The sequence below is a fragment of the Brassica napus genome, unplaced genomic scaffold (assembly GCF_020379485.1).
Source record: "Brassica napus cultivar Da-Ae unplaced genomic scaffold, Da-Ae ScsIHWf_20;HRSCAF=42, whole genome shotgun sequence".
Lineage (NCBI taxonomy): Eukaryota > Viridiplantae > Streptophyta > Magnoliopsida > Brassicales > Brassicaceae > Brassica > Brassica napus.
This window is the reverse complement of record NW_026015515.1, coordinates 28088-44352: the sequence shown is the minus strand read 5'-3', so window position 1 is coordinate 44352 and position 16265 is coordinate 28088. Positions and strand designations below refer to the sequence as shown.

At 34.4% G+C, this 16265-nt stretch overlaps 3 protein-coding genes across 19 annotated transcripts; 1 reads left to right on the top strand and 2 right to left on the bottom strand.

The window, feature by feature from the left end:
• The first annotated feature begins 2507 nt into the window (after positions 1–2507).
• BNAA02G36800D (protein RGF1 INDUCIBLE TRANSCRIPTION FACTOR 1) lies at positions 2508–13729 on the top strand. Of its 12 annotated transcripts, none has more exons than XM_048773014.1 (13): positions 2508–2856; positions 2932–3069; positions 3146–3261; positions 3377–3442; positions 3532–3595; positions 3695–3806; positions 3897–3970; positions 4049–4143; positions 4224–4255; positions 12251–12334; positions 12623–12823; positions 12921–13145; positions 13330–13729. In XM_048773014.1, exons 10-13 carry the CDS (start codon positions 12290–12292, stop codon positions 13528–13530), a joined length of 672 nt encoding a protein of 223 aa, XP_048628971.1. In that variant the 5' UTR covers positions 2508–2856; positions 2932–3069; positions 3146–3261; positions 3377–3442; positions 3532–3595; positions 3695–3806; positions 3897–3970; positions 4049–4143; positions 4224–4255; positions 12251–12289; the 3' UTR covers positions 13531–13729. The 12 variants fall into 12 exon arrangements, 8 of the variants coding, with proteins under 8 accessions (XP_048628971.1, XP_048628964.1, XP_048628967.1 ...); XM_048773007.1 differs by having other exon boundaries at positions 2509–2856; positions 3133–3261; XM_048773011.1 differs by having other exon boundaries at positions 2510–2852.
• LOC125600038 (probable LRR receptor-like serine/threonine-protein kinase At5g10290) lies at positions 9110–11185 on the bottom strand. 6 transcript variants are annotated; one of them, XM_048773017.1, is made up of 8 exons: positions 10857–11185; positions 10742–10787; positions 10434–10584; positions 10067–10359; positions 9815–9886; positions 9663–9728; positions 9520–9590; positions 9110–9401 (listed from the first exon to the last, which is right to left on the bottom strand). In XM_048773017.1, exons 4-8 carry the CDS (start codon positions 10090–10092, stop codon positions 9202–9204), a joined length of 435 nt encoding a protein of 144 aa, XP_048628974.1. In that variant the 5' UTR covers positions 10093–10359; positions 10434–10584; positions 10742–10787; positions 10857–11185; the 3' UTR covers positions 9110–9201. The 6 variants fall into 6 exon arrangements, with proteins under 6 accessions (XP_048628974.1, XP_048628975.1, XP_048628977.1 ...); XM_048773018.1 differs by having other exon boundaries at positions 9110–9319; positions 10742–11185; XM_048773020.1 differs by having other exon boundaries at positions 9110–9272; positions 10742–11185.
• LOC106422493 (protein TORNADO 2) lies at positions 13479–16190 on the bottom strand. The gene is made up of 2 exons (XM_013863273.2): positions 15431–16190; positions 13479–14326 (listed from the first exon to the last, which is right to left on the bottom strand). The coding sequence occupies exons 1-2, from the start codon at positions 15926–15928 to the stop codon at positions 14015–14017; spliced, it is 810 nt and encodes a 269-aa protein (XP_013718727.1). The 5' UTR covers positions 15929–16190; the 3' UTR covers positions 13479–14014.
• Positions 16191–16265: the final 75 nt, after the last annotated feature.

Below are 16265 nucleotides of genomic sequence, written 5' to 3'. Positions count from 1 at the left end.
CCGGCCAGCGCACCAGCTTGCTAAGATGATCGAGAAGACGATTAGGAAACAGGTTCTTTCTACACGCTATTATGAGAAGAAAGGGTTGTTGGGTTTGATGCAGCTATGGTTTAGTACTCGGATTGAACACAATTAAGGTTTATAATAGCAACTTCTTCCATTTAGTTTTCATTTGTACATAACTATTTTTTTTCCATGATGATCAATAAATTTAACATTTCATCAAAAAAAATATATATGCAATTAACAAATTTAAATAATGTCATACCTTATTTGGAACTAAAACATTATGGTACAGTTCAACGGATTGATGTAATCCAATTATGGTTTAATAAAATTCAACATTTAGTAGCATGATAATATTTAAAACAATCTACAATTTTATACATAAATTATCAAATGATTTGAAACTTATAACCAATTGAAAGCAAAATATTAATCAATTATTATGATTTTTATTTTTGAATATTTATATATATGCACGAGCACAGAAAAATCACCTAATAACTATTAATTATGATGATTTTTTTTTTTGGTCTTTGTTATACATTATAACTTGTATAAATGAGAGAGAGTTGTTCTAGTAATTAATAGATAAATTAGAGTCATTCTAAATAATTTTCTCTTAATATATTTTTGAAAGTTAATGGCTCCGACTGTGACATATTGTATTAGAGTTGATTTACAATAAAAGTTACAATCCGATGTAACTTGCAGTAAAAATTATGTGGTAAAAACTGTAGATTTATGTAGTGAGTTCGCAGTAAAAATATGAGTTATTATTTTTTAAATAACCGACTGGTAACACTTTCGATGTATAAATTGTAGTATTTTTTATTTCACAAAATAACATTTATGGTAGATTTAACAAAATAGACTGAAAATATAAAATATATAATAAAAATTAAAGAAATATACTTCGATATGTATATATATTAGGAAAGGTATTTATATATTTTCATAATTTTGTATATAAAATTTTTAGTTACCAAACATAGTTAACAATTATTTTTTAAAAAAATAATAATTAATTTCAAATAAGAAAATCTATAAAAAAGGTTTGACTAACTAGTGAATAATTACGTGATTTTTTACAATAGTTTGGTAAGTGAAGGAAAGTAAACGTGAGAAATGATTACCATGCAATTAATATATTAAATTGTTAAAAAATTAAAAGTAACCGTAATACTCCATAGAAAACAAAAAAAACTACCACATCAACTTCTAATACATACAAAATGGCTTGATGTTGATTAATTATTTGATTTACCAATTTTACAAAAGAGATAACTCAAAATCGTACCTCAATGATAACACATGATAACTCAAACACAAACTCAAAAAATAAAAAATTAATCATGATTAGTAACATTTTTGAGTTATAGACATAAATCAAACCTAATTATGATTAGACAGATGCAAAGTTCTGCAAATCCAAACTAAATGAAGCAAAAAAATATTTACCAAAAAAAGAACAAAATATCCTTTCAGTTTTTTTTTTGGCAGCAAACGACTTCTATTACTCAAATTTGAAGTGGTCTAGGTAACCAATAGAACAACCAATAAAACATAAATATCTATGAAAAGAAGATGCATTCCTAGCTAACGAATCATCATCTCATTTTGCGTCCTTGGAAAGTAGTTGATCTCGATATCCGAAAAACAGAACCGAAAAATTTGAATGATTTCTAGCTCAGTTGAGAAGTTGGACAAGCTTGTGGTTGTTCTATCATTACAATCAGGTCCTTACAATCTGTCTCAAATCTCTGACAGGTCGAGTATTGTATCATGCTCTCCATTGTCCATTATAGTGCTTTCAGTTCCGAGTGTAACACTGTCTCACGCCTCCTTAAATTCCTTGTACCCATGAGTTAAATTCCTTTCAGTTACAAACAAAGTTTTGGTGGCGCATATAAAAAATATAAAGGCTAAAACGTAAAGAAACTATAATACAATAACCTAATAACTTTTTAAACAAAAATTAATCTTAAAATATTCTCCTTAGTTTTGTCACTAACCTTTTCCCATTCCAACATGTATAACCTTGCTTATACTTTCTGAAAATATTCTCAGTTTTCTCGTTTCGTAATGCGCAGCAAGTGATTATATAAACGATTATCAACCCGATATGCGCCACAAAACGAAAAATAACAGCTTTTAACCAATCTAGCTTGAGATTTGCAAGCAAACCTGCTTTGCAGGAATCACAACTGTAGCACAAAGTGTTTTGATCATTGCTCCACTGTAGCCAATCTATATCTACACACAAAGCTATGGGACTTATCCAACATTTTGTTGGGAGTTTGCACCAACCCGACTGAAAAATAAACAAATGGTTAGATTTAAATTAAAGTACAATAATAGAACAATACCTTTATCAACTTCTCAAAAAAAAAAGGGCAATTTTCCATAATAGCACTTTTGAAGTTTTTGTCTCCAAAATAGCACCAGAAAGAGAAAGTCACATAAATAACATTCATTAATGGACAAAATGTCTTTAATACCCTTCTTTTAAAATTAATTAAAAAAAAAAAAATCAGAACAACCTCTCTCTCACGCCAAGCATGGCGATTCTTCTTCTCGACGCGAGGCGACGGCGGCGACCTCGCTGTTGACATCGTCTGATTCATTCACTCCCCGACGACCTCGCCGTTGACATCGTCGCTCGCGTGCCCAGAAGCCACTACCCGACACTCTCCCTCGTCTCCAAGAGTTTCAGGAATCTCACCGCCTCGTCTAAGCTCTACAAGAGGCGATCTCAGCTAGGCATCACCCAACACCGTGTCTACGCCGTCCTACGCAACCGCAGCACCGGTGATTTCAGTTTCTACATCACCCAACAATGTGTCTCTGTTGGTATTCTTCCTTCGGTATTTAGAATTTGCATATGATGTAGTGTTCTCTTCAACTTCTTTTACTGTCTTAATCTAGCTTGGTGGAATCAATTCTCTGTTGGGAGTAGAGTGCTCTTTCAGCATCCCATTGATTAACAAAATTCCCACCTTAATCATGGGTATGGATGTATCTCATGGGTCTCCAGGTCGTGCAGATGTTCCTTCAGTAGCAGCGGTATTGCTTTATTCTTACTTTGCTTGTCCTTTATTTTCCGTCTGTTTACTTTTCATGTCTCAGCCTATGCTGTAAGGTTGTTGGTTCAAAAAACTGGCAGCTGTGAGAAGTCAGTCACAAAAACTGGAAATGATTGATTCGCTCTTCCAACCAGTTGACGACCCTGTGAACGGAGACAACCGGTATCATGAAGTAAGTGGATGCTATTTAGTCAGCTCGATTTTTTGTTAAATCAGGAAGCAACCAGTTATCACAAGATATTTAGGTGTCTTCTCTTTTGCTCTGACCAAATTTCTGTTTCCAACAGTGAATTGTTTGTGGAATTTTTCAAGACAAGCAACGCACGAAAGCCTAAGCAGATTATCATATTCAGGTACTAGCAGAAAACTGTATCGTTTGTTTTGTTGTTTAACCTCCAGTATCTAAAAAATGTTCTTACACAATCATGGGCGTATTGGTTAGGGATGGAGTAAGTGAATCACAGTTCAACCAAGTCTTGAACATTGTGGTGGATCAGATAATAAAGGTCGTGTTTCAAAGTTCCTTGGCCAGATCTGGCTTCTATCAAATTATGTTTCTAGTGAAAGTATTATATTGAACAGTTTGCTTATTTAACACAATGCAGGCGTATCAACGTCTTGGTGAGACCGACGTGCCAAAGTTCACTGTCATTGTGGCTCAGAAAAGACACCACACCAAATTGTTTCAAGCTAAGGGTCATGAAAATGTTCCTGCAGGTAAAGAGGATACGTTTTATCTTCTGCATCAGTCACACTACGATTCAATTTTTGTATCATAACTCTTTTATCATAAAAAATGTTTGTCAGGAACCGTTGTGGACACCAAGATTGTACACCCGACCAACTAAGATTTTTACATGTGTGCCCATGCAGGAATAATAGTAAGTTTTGACTTCTTTAACCTTAAGAGTTTCACTCCTCACTGCATATGTTTATGTTTCACCTTGCTGATCTCCCAGGGAACTTCAAGACCGGCTCACTATCATGTCTTGCTGGATGAGATTGGTTTCTCTCCCGATGAGTTGCAGAACCTCATCCATTCTCTCTCCTATGTGTAAGTCTCTCTACACCCTAATCCTCGCATTCGCAACTTACAAAAAACTCAATTCTAATCTTCTTTAATCATCGGTCCAGCAACCAGCGGAGCACAACGGCAACCTCAATTGGTAAACACACTTCCTTAATCAAATTCTCTTTTATAATAAAACACAAGCTTCTCAATATTCAATGTGTCCCTTCTGTTTGTTTGTTTACTTGTTCTCAATGGCTCCAGTGCGATACGCTCATTTAGCAGCAGCTCAGTTTGCGCAATTCACAAAGTTTGAAGATGTATCAGAGGAGAAAGTTCCGCAGCTTCCGCGTTTGCAGGAGAGAGTCGAAAGCAACATGTTCTTCTGCTGAGTAAATAAATAAATAAATAAATATTAAGTAGACGTAGTTCTGCTTATTCGCTAGCCTAATGAGCTCTCTTAAGAGGAAGCTTATCGTTTTGCATATACGCAATCATCATCTAGCGTACAGTCTTAGGAGTATGAAGAAGGAAGAGCCCTCGTAGAATTTTTTTTTTAAAAGAGGCTCCTAGGCTTAAATTATTCTTAGCCCACGTTTGCTTGTTTACTAAATTATTCTTAGCCCACGTTTGCTTGTTTACTAAATTACTGTAGCTCCTTGATAAATGTCAAGTGCTAGCTTAACATTTTACCAAAAAATAATGAAAATGTCAAGTGCTAGCTCACCTGAGGACTCACCATGATAATAATTATCTCTTTTAGTATCACGAATCCAGATGTGCCATAACTTACCTGGATCATTAAGGATCATGAAACAAGAATTCCGCAGGAGACAATCCTCAAATTTAAGCTATTTTCACACGGTGAAATGGCTCCAAGAGGCAACCGGAAGTATACTTTTGTTTTCTTTTGTTTTTATCACAACTGACTTTCTTCTATGCATATTCTGAAGTAAATATTTTTTTGTTTATTTATGGGTTGGTGGGTAACCGGAATTCAAATTAACTTACTCGACATCGGTTTCTCGCAAAAAAAAAAAACTTACCATTAAACAAAGAACATTAAAGTAAGATAGCTTGAAACATTTTCAATAATTCTATCAAGAAAGTGTTAAATGTGGTATCATTATAAAACACATATGTTATATAGGATAGCTTTTGGCACATTCAGGCTGGGTTTCCAAAAAAATAAAATGAGTATTTTTTTGCATAAGTATGTTTTCGAAGAGAATCAAAAGCGTGTAAGGAATGTTAGACAATCCTTGTTCAGGATGGTTATCCTAATTTGGAACTTAATCTTCCAGAAAAAAACATAATCAAAATCTATAAGAAAATTCACTGACTATAGAAATCAGCAAAATAGAGTTAGTTGTTTACAAAATAGAGAACACATATAAAACAAATAACATTGAAATAGGATAGCTTGAAGAATTTTCAATAATTCTATCGAGAAAGTATTAAATGTGGTATCATTATAAAACACATATTTTATATAGGATAGCTTTTGGCACTTTCAGGATAGGTTTCCAATAAAAAAAATGAGTGTGTTTTCTTGTATAAGTCTGTTTTCAAAGAGAATCAAAAGCTTGTAAGGAATGTTGGACAATCCTTGTTCAGGATGGCTATCCTAAAATGGAATTAATATTCCAAAAAAAACATAATCAAAATCTATAAGAAAATTCATTGGCTATAAAAATCACTAAAATAGAATTAGTTGTCTACAAAATAGAGAACACGTATCAAACAGAGAATATTAAAATAGGATAGCTTGAAGCATTTTCAATAATTCTATCGAGAAAGTGTTAAATGTGGTATCATTATAAAACACATATGTTATATAGGATATCTTTTGGCACTTTCAGGAGGGGTTTCCAGAAAAATAAAATAAATGTGTTTTCTTGCATAAGTCTGTTTTCTAAGAGAATCAAAAGCGTGTAAGGAATGTTAGACAATCCTTGTTCAGGATGGCTATCCTAATTTGGAACTTAATCTTCCAAAAAAGAAAAACATAATTGTTGGGGTTAAAAACGGTTACGACAAATTTAACATTCAAAACGTCCGAGGAAGAAAATAAGAATTTCTCCGAAGAGTATTTTTCGGAAATAGACTCTTTCTTACGAAAAAGCTTTACGGAAGAAAGAATTGAGATGTCCGACGAAAAGCTCTAAACAAGTCGCTACGCAGCGACCGAGCGATCGTCCCGCTCGGTCGCTACGTAGCGACCGAGCTCGAGCCAAAGCTCGGTCGCTACGTAGCGACCGAGCGACCGGGCTCGAGCCAAAGTTCGGTCGCTGTGTAGCGATTGAACCTATCCGAACATCGATACGATACCAGTCCTTGCGTTCTCGTCAAACCTTCGAATGCTATCTCCCGAAGACCGTAGCGAGCTCAGTCCATGTTTCCCGCTATTCTAATTCATCGATCAAACTTCGCGGATTAGAAACCGCGGAAAACTCGTAGTAAACGTGTCGAGTCGGAAGACGGCCCAAAGGGACCTAAAACACGACTCGAGGCCCATCCTACGATTTTTCCTAACCAAAAGCCCGTGAACCACAGCATGGTTCACGCTTGGCCCACGAAGAAGGATAAATGTCAAGTTTCCGCGGATAAATACGGAAGTTTCGAAGATAATTGTGAAGATCGGGAAAAATGGAATATTTCCATTTTTATGCTATGACGGCTTAAGGGCAGAAGAGTAAAAGCGTAAACCGACCTTGGAGCTAGTATATAAGGAGTCCTAGGCGAGGAGCAAGAGAGAGAACTTTTTCAGAGCAAACTTAGCACTTAGAGCAATTTAGGCAATTTTCCGTTTTTGTTATTTCGAGCTGCGACTCAATTAGGTTTAGCCGTCCTAGGGTTGTTAGAACTAGGAATCTCGCCGACAGCTCTCGAGCCCAGGCTTATACCTTGTTGTAACGCTCATACGCAGATTCGGAATAAGATCTACTTTGCTCTCTTTTCGATTTCTTATTTTTATCGTTGTTATTCTCGTGTTCTGATTGCTTGACGTGTGGTAATTAACAGATATCCGGGTTCTCTAGGAAATTAGGGTTTTCCTAGTTTCCTTATTTAAACGGAAATCGACAGTGTGAATTTCGGTTCCCACAATAATCAAAATATATAAGCAAATTCATTGGCTATAGAAATCACCAAAATAGAGTTAGTTATCTACAAAATAGAGAACACATATCAAACAAAGAACATTAAAATAGGATAGCTTTAAGCATTTTCAATAATTGTATCAAGAAAGTGTTAAATGTGGTATAATTATAAAACACATGTTATATAGGATATCTTTTGGCACTTTCAGGCTGGGTTTCCAGAAAAATAAAATGAGTGTATTTTTTTGCATAAGTCTGTTTTCGAAGAGAATCAAAAGCGTGTAAGGAATGTTAGACAATCCTTGTTCAGGATGGCTATCCTAATTTAATTTTCAAAAAAAAAAGAAAAACATAATCAAAATCTATAAGAAAATTCATTGGCTATAAAAATCACCAAAATAGAGTTAGTTGTCTACAAAATAGAGAACACATATCAAACAGAGAACATTAAAATAGGATAACTTGAAGCATTTCAATAATTCTATCAAGAAAGTGTTAAATGTGGTATAATTATAAAACACATATGTTATATAGGATATCTTTTGGCACTTTCAGGATGGGTTTCCAAGAAAAATAAAATGAATGTGTTTTCTTGCATAAGTCTGTTTTCGAAGAGAATCAAAAGCGTGTAAGGAATGTTAGACAATCTTTGTTCAGGATGGCTATCCTAATTTGGAACTTAATCTTCCAAAAAAAAACATAATCAAAATCTATAAGAAAATTCACTAACTATAGAAATCAGCAAAATAGAGTTAGTTGTTTACAAAATAGAGAACACATATAAAACAGATAACATTGAAATATGATAGCTTGAAGAATTTTCAATAATTCTATCGAGAAAGTATTAAATGTGGTATCATTATAAAACACATATGTTATATAGGATAGCTTTTGGCACTTTCAGGATGGGTTTCCAAGAAAAATAAGATGAATGTGTTTTCTTGCAAGTCTGTTTTCGAAGAGAATCAAAAGCGTGTAAGGAATGTTAGACAATCTTTGTTCAGGATGACTATTCTAATTTGGAACTTAATCTTCCAAAAAACATAAACAAAATCTATAAAAATTCATTGGCTATAGAAATCACCAAAATAGAGTTTATTGTCTACAAAATAGAGAACACATATCAAACCAAGAACATAATAGGATAGCTTGAAGCATTTTCAATAATTCTATCAAGAAAGTGTTAAATGTGGTATCATTATAAAACACATATGTTATATAGGATAACTTTTGGCACTTTCGGGATGGGTTTCCAGAAAAATAAAATAAGTGTGTTTTCTTGCATAAGTCTGTTTTCGAAGAGAATCAAAAGCGTGTAAGAAATGTTAGACAATCCTTGTTCAGGATGGCTATCCTAAATTGGAACTTAATCTTCCAAAAAAAACATAATCAAAATCTATAAGAAAATTCATTGGCTATAAAAATCATCAAATATAGTTAGTTGTCTACAAAATAGAGAACATATATCAAACCGAGAACATTAAAATGGGATAGCTTGAAACATTTTCAATAATTCTATCAAGAGATAGTGTCTACATGACCAAAAAGTTGAATCACATACATGAAAAAGAAGATAATCTCAATTACTTTCGAATAGTACTTTACAGGTTAGGGAATTAAAAGTATATAACAAAGACTTAGGATAAAACTTGTCACATCTAATGTTATTTTCTTTATTTACCAACAAAAGTACTTCATCACACAAAGGATTAAATACTGCCGCCATATAATGAGAACATTATTGAGATATAGTTTAAATATGCTTAGAGATCACGTTGATTTTTAGTTAAAGCCACTACCAAATCAAACCATTGAAGTGGGTGAGTTGTTTATGTCTCTTTCTTTTACTGCTTGAAAATGATCGTTGATCCTTTTTCTCTTTCTGAGTGATGATGATTAGTAAGCAAATCTTGACAGCAAATATAGATTAATACTTTGTAAAACTTTTTAAATTCATTCTGGTGCTGATGTTGATGTTCTGAGCAGCACCACTATATAAAGTTCAAACAAACCACAACACAAAACAGACCAAACCAATTTGAGGTGGTACAGCTGCAACATCCACGAACCAACCTGCAACATCCACGAACACGTCACGTTTGTATCCTTTATGTCTATCCCTGCAGAACAAGAACACTAAGATTCCAAAGAGGACGACAGTAACTCCTGCAATAATGCCAGTTTTTGGCTTGCTTGAATCACTTATTCACCATAGACAAGACACCATCAGCAGAATTAAATTAAAAAACTTTAATACTTTTGAATCTGTTGGAAGTAAAGAAGATATGGTTCAAGCAATGGCGCACAGTAATGTAGCTACCTGAACGGGCAACCTCAGATACACAAGGGTGAGGTTGACCAACACCACAATTCAAGTTGTTTCCTGTGAAACTAAAGTTGATAAAACCATATCAGATCACTGCTAAAGAAAAAACAGATTTAACATAAAGTAGTGGAACATACTTGTATTTTGGGATCTGAAATAGAGTTTGAAGAATCTGGCCATTGAGATTATTGGAATCAAAAAGACTGTAAAAACATAGTTTCAAATTGAATAAGAAAGAGGAGCTTCCAAAAAAAGAAGGGGATCACAGACAGAGAGAGCAGTAACTTACAGATTTATCAGGTTCAGAAGACCAGTGAGTGACACAGGGATAGTCCCGTTAAGTTTGTTCCTACTCAAAGTCCTGCTTGGCCAAATACAACAGCGAATAAAGACGCATGCTAAAATCTGAGAGAGCCATAACTCTGAGAGAGCCATTAGAAATACATGCTGGTATGCAAACTTTCTATTGGAAAACTGGAATTAGCATCACACAAAAGTTTGCACTGCAATGCATAATATATTAGAAACCTTTCTGATGTACCTTGGAAGAGGATAAGTTTCCAGCATTATAAGAAAATGGTGTTCCTTCCTTAAGAAGTTGCATCCCTGCTGATGATGGTGACCAAAACTCTGAATTGTTCACAGACAGAGATCCCCATGGCAGTCGAGCTCGCATATATGACCTAGCCATGTCCAGAGGCGTGGACAATAGCTTAGAAACAAAGAGAGATATGCATTTGAGTTTGTTGAGCATCTTTGAGACCTTCAGCAGCGAAAGAGACTTGATCGAGATTGAATGTCTGATTATAAAGCATGTCGCGTTGTCCTTCATACCTGATAAGAAAGTAATGTAATTGATCAACAATAGCTAATGAACAGAGCTAGCTGTAAACCTAAGAATCCCTTACATTTTCTTCTGCTTCAGAAGCCTCATAGCACGAGCTTTGAGAGCTTGTTGAACAGGACCAGATCGTGTCTTTTGAATCTGCTCTCTGTATTTGCAGAGCTCAACATCAAGTTTTTAATCTTATCATCCACTGATTCTCCTCTTTTATTTATCTGTCAAACATTTACAAAAACCACAATCATCTGATCGGTGATCGAACACACGATTTATACCTAGAGAATAAATATCTCAGTGATTCGGATTCATAATTCTCTACACAGGACATTGCAAAACGATTTGGAGATGAGGGAAACGAGAGAGAGGACGAACCCGATCGGAGGCACGGCTTCTAGATACATCACCACAAAGCTAATATCTGCAATCTAAAGTCTGAGTCATGTAACTTAACACCAGCATCCATAGCTCGGGGACAACAACGACGAACCTGATGACAGCCACAACGGATCTGATGACGACGGATGTACTGACCTGAAGACGGTAGATCTGATGACGACGGAAAGAAACACGGCGGAGCAATGGTATTCTGTCGTAGGTGAAGGACGAGGAAGATGAACACGACGGGATTGTTTCCGACGATTAGATTTTCGATTTTTTTTTAATTAATCAAAGGAGAGGGCATAATGGTAAATGATTCCATTTAATGAAATTTATTTTTGTGATTTTGGATCTTGAGTGCTAGTTTGGGAACAAAAACTTGATTTGGTGCTATATAAGGCATTTTCTCAAAAAAAAATCATAGGGCAATTGTCAATAATAGCACATTTGGAAGTTTATGTCTCAAAAATAGCACTAGAAGGAGAAAGTCACAAAAATGACATTCATTAAAGGGTAAAATATCCTTAATACCCTTTGTTTAAAATTAAATAAGCAAACAAAAATAAATAAAAATAAGAAAAATGAAAAAAATGAAAAAAATGAAAAAAGAAATTTTTTTTTTATAGTTTTAGATTATATGTTTTCAGATTCGAAATTTTTTAAAAAAACATTTCAAATTTTTTTTTCAAATTTTTTTTTATTTTTTTTTCAAATTTTCTTTTTATAATTTAAAAATACTTTTTGAAACTGTTTTTAAAATTTTTATTTTTTATTTTAGAATTTATTTTTTATAAAATTTTAAACCCTAATTCCAAAATCCCACCCCTTAACTCTAAACCCTAAGGTTTGGATTAATTAACCCAAGGGGTATAAGTGTATATTACCTCTTTAATGAAACCTATTTTTGTGACTTTTAGCCTTGAGTGCTACTTTGGGAACAAAAACTTGGTTTAGTGCTATTCTAGTCTTTTTCTCAAAATCATAACTTTGAATTAGTATTATACTCTAACAACCAATAAATGTGATGACTATATAACAAATACATTAAATATATATTTTTTGGAAAATCTAAAAAGGAATAAAATTAGACTAGATTCTTTTTTTTTTGTTCAAGGAAAAACAGTAAATAATAAGACCAAGAAACTTTGACCAAAAGAATAAGACCAACAAACTAGAGAGAGATAGTTTTTTTTTTTTTTTTTTTTTTTTGAACAACGACTAGAGATAGATAGTTTAATAATAATGAAATGAAAATTCCAAGAAAAGGCCAATGAGAAGGTTGACCCAACGTATCTTAGCCTCGGACTTAAGGTTGGTAAATAGGTTCGGGTTTTAAACTAAGGCAATTTTAGGCTCTGGATTTAGGTTCGGTAAGTCGACATTGGGAGGATTAGAAGTTCGAACGACTCTCCTCGTTTCTCTTCGCTTTCAAAGAACCCCATCTCTCTCGCTTTCTTCCTCACATTCTCTCTCTACAATCCTTTTAACCTATTTCTACAAAAGTGACTCTGAAAAGCCAGATCCTTTACTGCATTCTCGAAAATGGCGATCGAAAACCACGAGAACCCAAATCGCAGAAGAAGCATGGTACGTTCAATATCATTACATTCTTGACTCTGTTTTCCATTGTCCACTCTGTTTTTCAATGTCTACTCGCAATGCATTATCGATTCTAAGATTTGGGTTGTTGCTATTGAACTGAAATTTCCACTGGAAACAAGAAAAGTTTTAGTCTTTCCAACATTACTTTCCAGATTTTCAAATTCCAGTTTCTACTGAAAATGCTCTGTTTTGTGTATAAAAGAACGTCAATGCTCTGTTTTGATATGTGGAAGGTGTTTCTGTTAGATTAACGAGTGATCTTGTTTATCTCAGGGAGGTGGTGGACCAGAGGAAGAAGAGAACCAGTGGCCTCCATGGCTGAAACCATTACTGAAAGAAAACTTCTTTGCTCAATGCAACTTTCATGGACACTCACCTAAAAACGAATGCAACATGTATTGTTTGGACTGCACTAATGGCGGCTCCCTTTGCCCTCTCTGTCTTGAACACCACAAAGATCATCGTACCATCCAGGTGCGTCGCGTTTCAAGGAGGATCCAGACGTTCTCATATATAGATTGCATTTGGAAGAAACTTGATTTTTGAATGTTACTGCTCTTGATTTGGGCAGATAAGGAGATTGTCCTATCACGATGTGATAAGGGTCAACGAGATTCAGATGCATTTAGATATCTTGAGCGTTCAGACGTATGTGAACAACAGCGCAAAGGTTGTGTTTTTGAATGAAAGGCCTCAGCTTGAGCGCGTTAGAGGAGTTAGAGTTACTAATGCCTGCGATGTCTGTTCTCGTGGCCTTGCTGACGATTGCTTTTGCTTCTGCTCTCTTGGCTGCAAGGTACAACATTACCCAATCATCTTTCTTGTTCTGTTTTTCTTTTTGTGATAAAAAGGACGAATCTTTGGTGTTAAGTTGGGTTAAAATTGCTAATTTATTAGTTGAATTCCTCTGTTTTCGTGATTTCTTGTTTATTAACAGAGAAAAGTGTGAGACTTTTGATTTGGGTCTTCTTTATTAATAGGTAGCAGGAGCTTCTAGAAGCTTTGAGAAGGGAGTGAAGCATACTCTAACGGAATTAGAGAGTTCAAACAACAGTTCAGGAGTAGAGGATAGCATTCCAAGTCTCCAGAGTTTAATCACATCAACACCACAACGTCCTACTTCTACTTCTTTGAGAAAAAGACCAAGAAAGGGTATCCCTCACCGATCTCTACTGCAATGAGTTTAGATCGCAAAGAAGCAGGAGGTTGTGTTACATTCCAAGGCTTCTTATTCTATATTAGACATCCTGAAAAGAGATAGTAGCTCAATACAAGACACAACATAAATGGTTTTAACATTGGTCTTACTCCAAAGGAGGGCCTTTGGTTTGTAGTCATCTAATTAGTAAGTGTATATATTCTTGTATATTCTCAATGTGATGATGCAAATGAGGCTAGACAAGGAGTAATACAAGACACAACATAAAAGGTTCTCACATTCCCATTTCATTTTATCAGACTCAAATATAATAATAATAATATTAACAAATGCGAAATTTTGCAAACCCAAACCAAAGATATTTACAAAAGATTCTTCCAGTTACACAAAATGTTCTGGTAGTGCATATATATAAAATTAAAAAAAGACTACATGGGTCAAAACGTAAAGACACTAAATTAGGACACAACAGTTTTGCAACTTAATTTCCCATCCGTATCAGAGTATCATGTATAACCCTGCTTATACTTTCTGAAAATATCCTCACTTCTCGAGTTTCGTAATGCACAGCAACCGATTATATAAATGATTATCAACCCGATAAGCGCCACAAGGAGAAAAATATCTGCTTTTAACCAATCTATCTTGAGATTTGCGAGCAAACCAGCTTTGCAGGAATTACAACCGTAGCACAGAGTGTTTTGATCATTGCTCCATTGTAGACAATCCATATCTACATGCAATGATATAGGACTTATCCAGTATGTAGCGTTCACGAACGTGTAGCCACATTTTGTTGGAGGCTTGCAGCAACCAGACTGAAAAATAAACAAACGGTTAGATTTAAATAAAACTAAAATGTGAGAAAAAGTTATTCGGAGTGTCTTTTTTGCCGGTCCTGAACATAAATAAATGAATTATTAGTTTTGAACACTAAATATTTTAAGAGTTTGTATAAATAGATATAAACTTCCAAATTGCTTTAATATTTTCTATTTTTTTTTTTGTAAATTGTCTTTGGCATTTTAATCAACACATCATACAGAAATTAATTTTAATTATTTTTCTAGTTTTTGTTAGGACAAGCATGTAAGAGCATGTTAAATGGCAGTTGGAAATAGCGTTAATACTTCTTTCGAAAGTGAATTAGAAGCTATATTAATGGCAATGCAACATGCTTGGAGTAGGGGTTATTCAAAAGTCTGTATTGAATCAGATAATAAAAAAGCTGTGGATATAATCAAGAAAAAATGACTAGGATAGCACTAAAAATATTTTTGTCACAAATATAGCCTCTAAAAATAAAAATGACCAAAATAGCACTTAATGTTTTATCAAAAGATATAAATATGCACTTATACTCCAATGGTAAATTAATTTAAAAATTAAGGTTTAGAGTTAAGGGGTGGGGTTTAGGATTTAGGGTTAAGGGTTTAGAGTTTAGGGTTTAGGGTTTAGAGTTTAGGTTTTATGGTTTAGAGTTGGGGAGTGGAGTTTTGGGGATAAAATTTCAAATTTTGAAAAATAAAAAAATTTAAATTTTTCAAAAGATAAAATACTATTTTGGTCATTTTAGTTTTTGAGGACTATTTTTGTGACATAAACTTAGAAATGTGCTATTTTGGAGATTTGCCCTATAATCAATGGACTAACTCTCCATTTTAATGCTTATAATTGGAAACGGGAGATTCAGTGGTGGAAACAACAGTTTCATGATCTGCAAGTCCAATGGATTGAAAGAGAAGACAACAAAGTGGCTGACAAATTGGCGAAGTATCAGATTGAAGACAATGTTTCTTTCAAATTTCATTACTATGTTCCTAGATTCATAACTACTGAAATTCATAATGACTATGTAAGTTCAACATAAGCTTAATAAAGTTAGTGTTTAAAAACAATGGAAGTCTCTAAAATACACTTACTTGAATGGGACTAAGATAAGCATTGAAGAAATCTTGAGCCAAAGTGAACCTCTGGTTTAAGTCAGGACAAATACTAGTAGTACTCAGACAACTTCGAATCCTTTCCCATTTATAAGATCTGTGAACTCGTCGACGTAAGAAACCAGAAAAATCTTCAAGACTATACTCAAGATAAGCTCTGCTTGGTTGTGGACGACCAGAGCCTCTGAGGGTAACCATGTAAATAAATCCGACAAGAACACCTAAAAGTACGATGAGAGCAAGCATGGCAATTAAGTAAACAACGAGGAGCCAAGTGATCCTCCAGAACCCTCCTATGAGACCAGCGAGACCCACAAGAAGTATCAAGATTCCTAGTATTATTACTGGCCATTGAAGAAGCATGAAGCAGGAGTTTACTGTTCCGGTGGTGAGCCAGATTCCGGCGCCGATGATCGGAATTGAGAAGAGGACGGCGATGAAGTTTATGCAACCGATTATATTGTTTCTCAAAGGCATGTTTTGTTTGTTTGTTTGTTTGGTTTGAGAAACAGATACAGGATGAACGTAATAACTTAGAGTACGAGAGCTCAAATAAATAGCACAACGACACAAGAGCAAGAGAGAGGTGAATAGTGTGTTATGTACAATGTTTTTGTTAGTTTTAGAGGATGATAATAACTCGGAGGTGAAATGTATTGTATATCAATGGGATAACGTAACTATTTGAAAAGAAGATGGAATCATTTTCCTTACATTAGCTATTCTGACTTTATCTTTTTTTTTTTTGGTGTAAAGAAATCACCACCTATTTATTACATGTTTGTATATAATCATCAGAATTAGTATATATTTT

Coding starts and splice junctions, on each gene's coding strand:
- LOC125600038 (XM_048773015.1), bottom strand. CDS start 9,960: ATGGCTCTCTCAGAGTTATGGCTCTCTCAGATTTTAGCATGCGTCTTT. Junction 9,729..9,814: donor CTTCTGAACCTGATAAATCT/GTAAGTTACTGC, acceptor ATGTTTTTACAG/TCTTTTTGATTCCAATAATC. Junction 9,591..9,662: donor TTTCAGATCCCAAAATACAA/GTATGTTCCACT, acceptor TATCAACTTTAG/TTTCACAGGAAACAACTTGA.
- BNAA02G36800D (XM_048773014.1), top strand. CDS start 12,290: ATGGCGATCGAAAACCACGAGAACCCAAATCGCAGAAGAAGCATG. Junction 12,335..12,622: donor CAAATCGCAGAAGAAGCATG/GTACGTTCAATA, acceptor TGTTTATCTCAG/GGAGGTGGTGGACCAGAGGA. Junction 13,146..13,329: donor TCTGCTCTCTTGGCTGCAAG/GTACAACATTAC, acceptor CTTTATTAATAG/GTAGCAGGAGCTTCTAGAAG.
- LOC106422493 (XM_013863273.2), bottom strand. CDS start 15,928: ATGCCTTTGAGAAACAATATAATCGGTTGCATAAACTTCATCGCCGTC. Junction 14,327..15,430: donor CTTATCTTAGTCCCATTCAA/GTAAGTGTATTT, acceptor TTTATTTTTCAG/TCTGGTTGCTGCAAGCCTCC.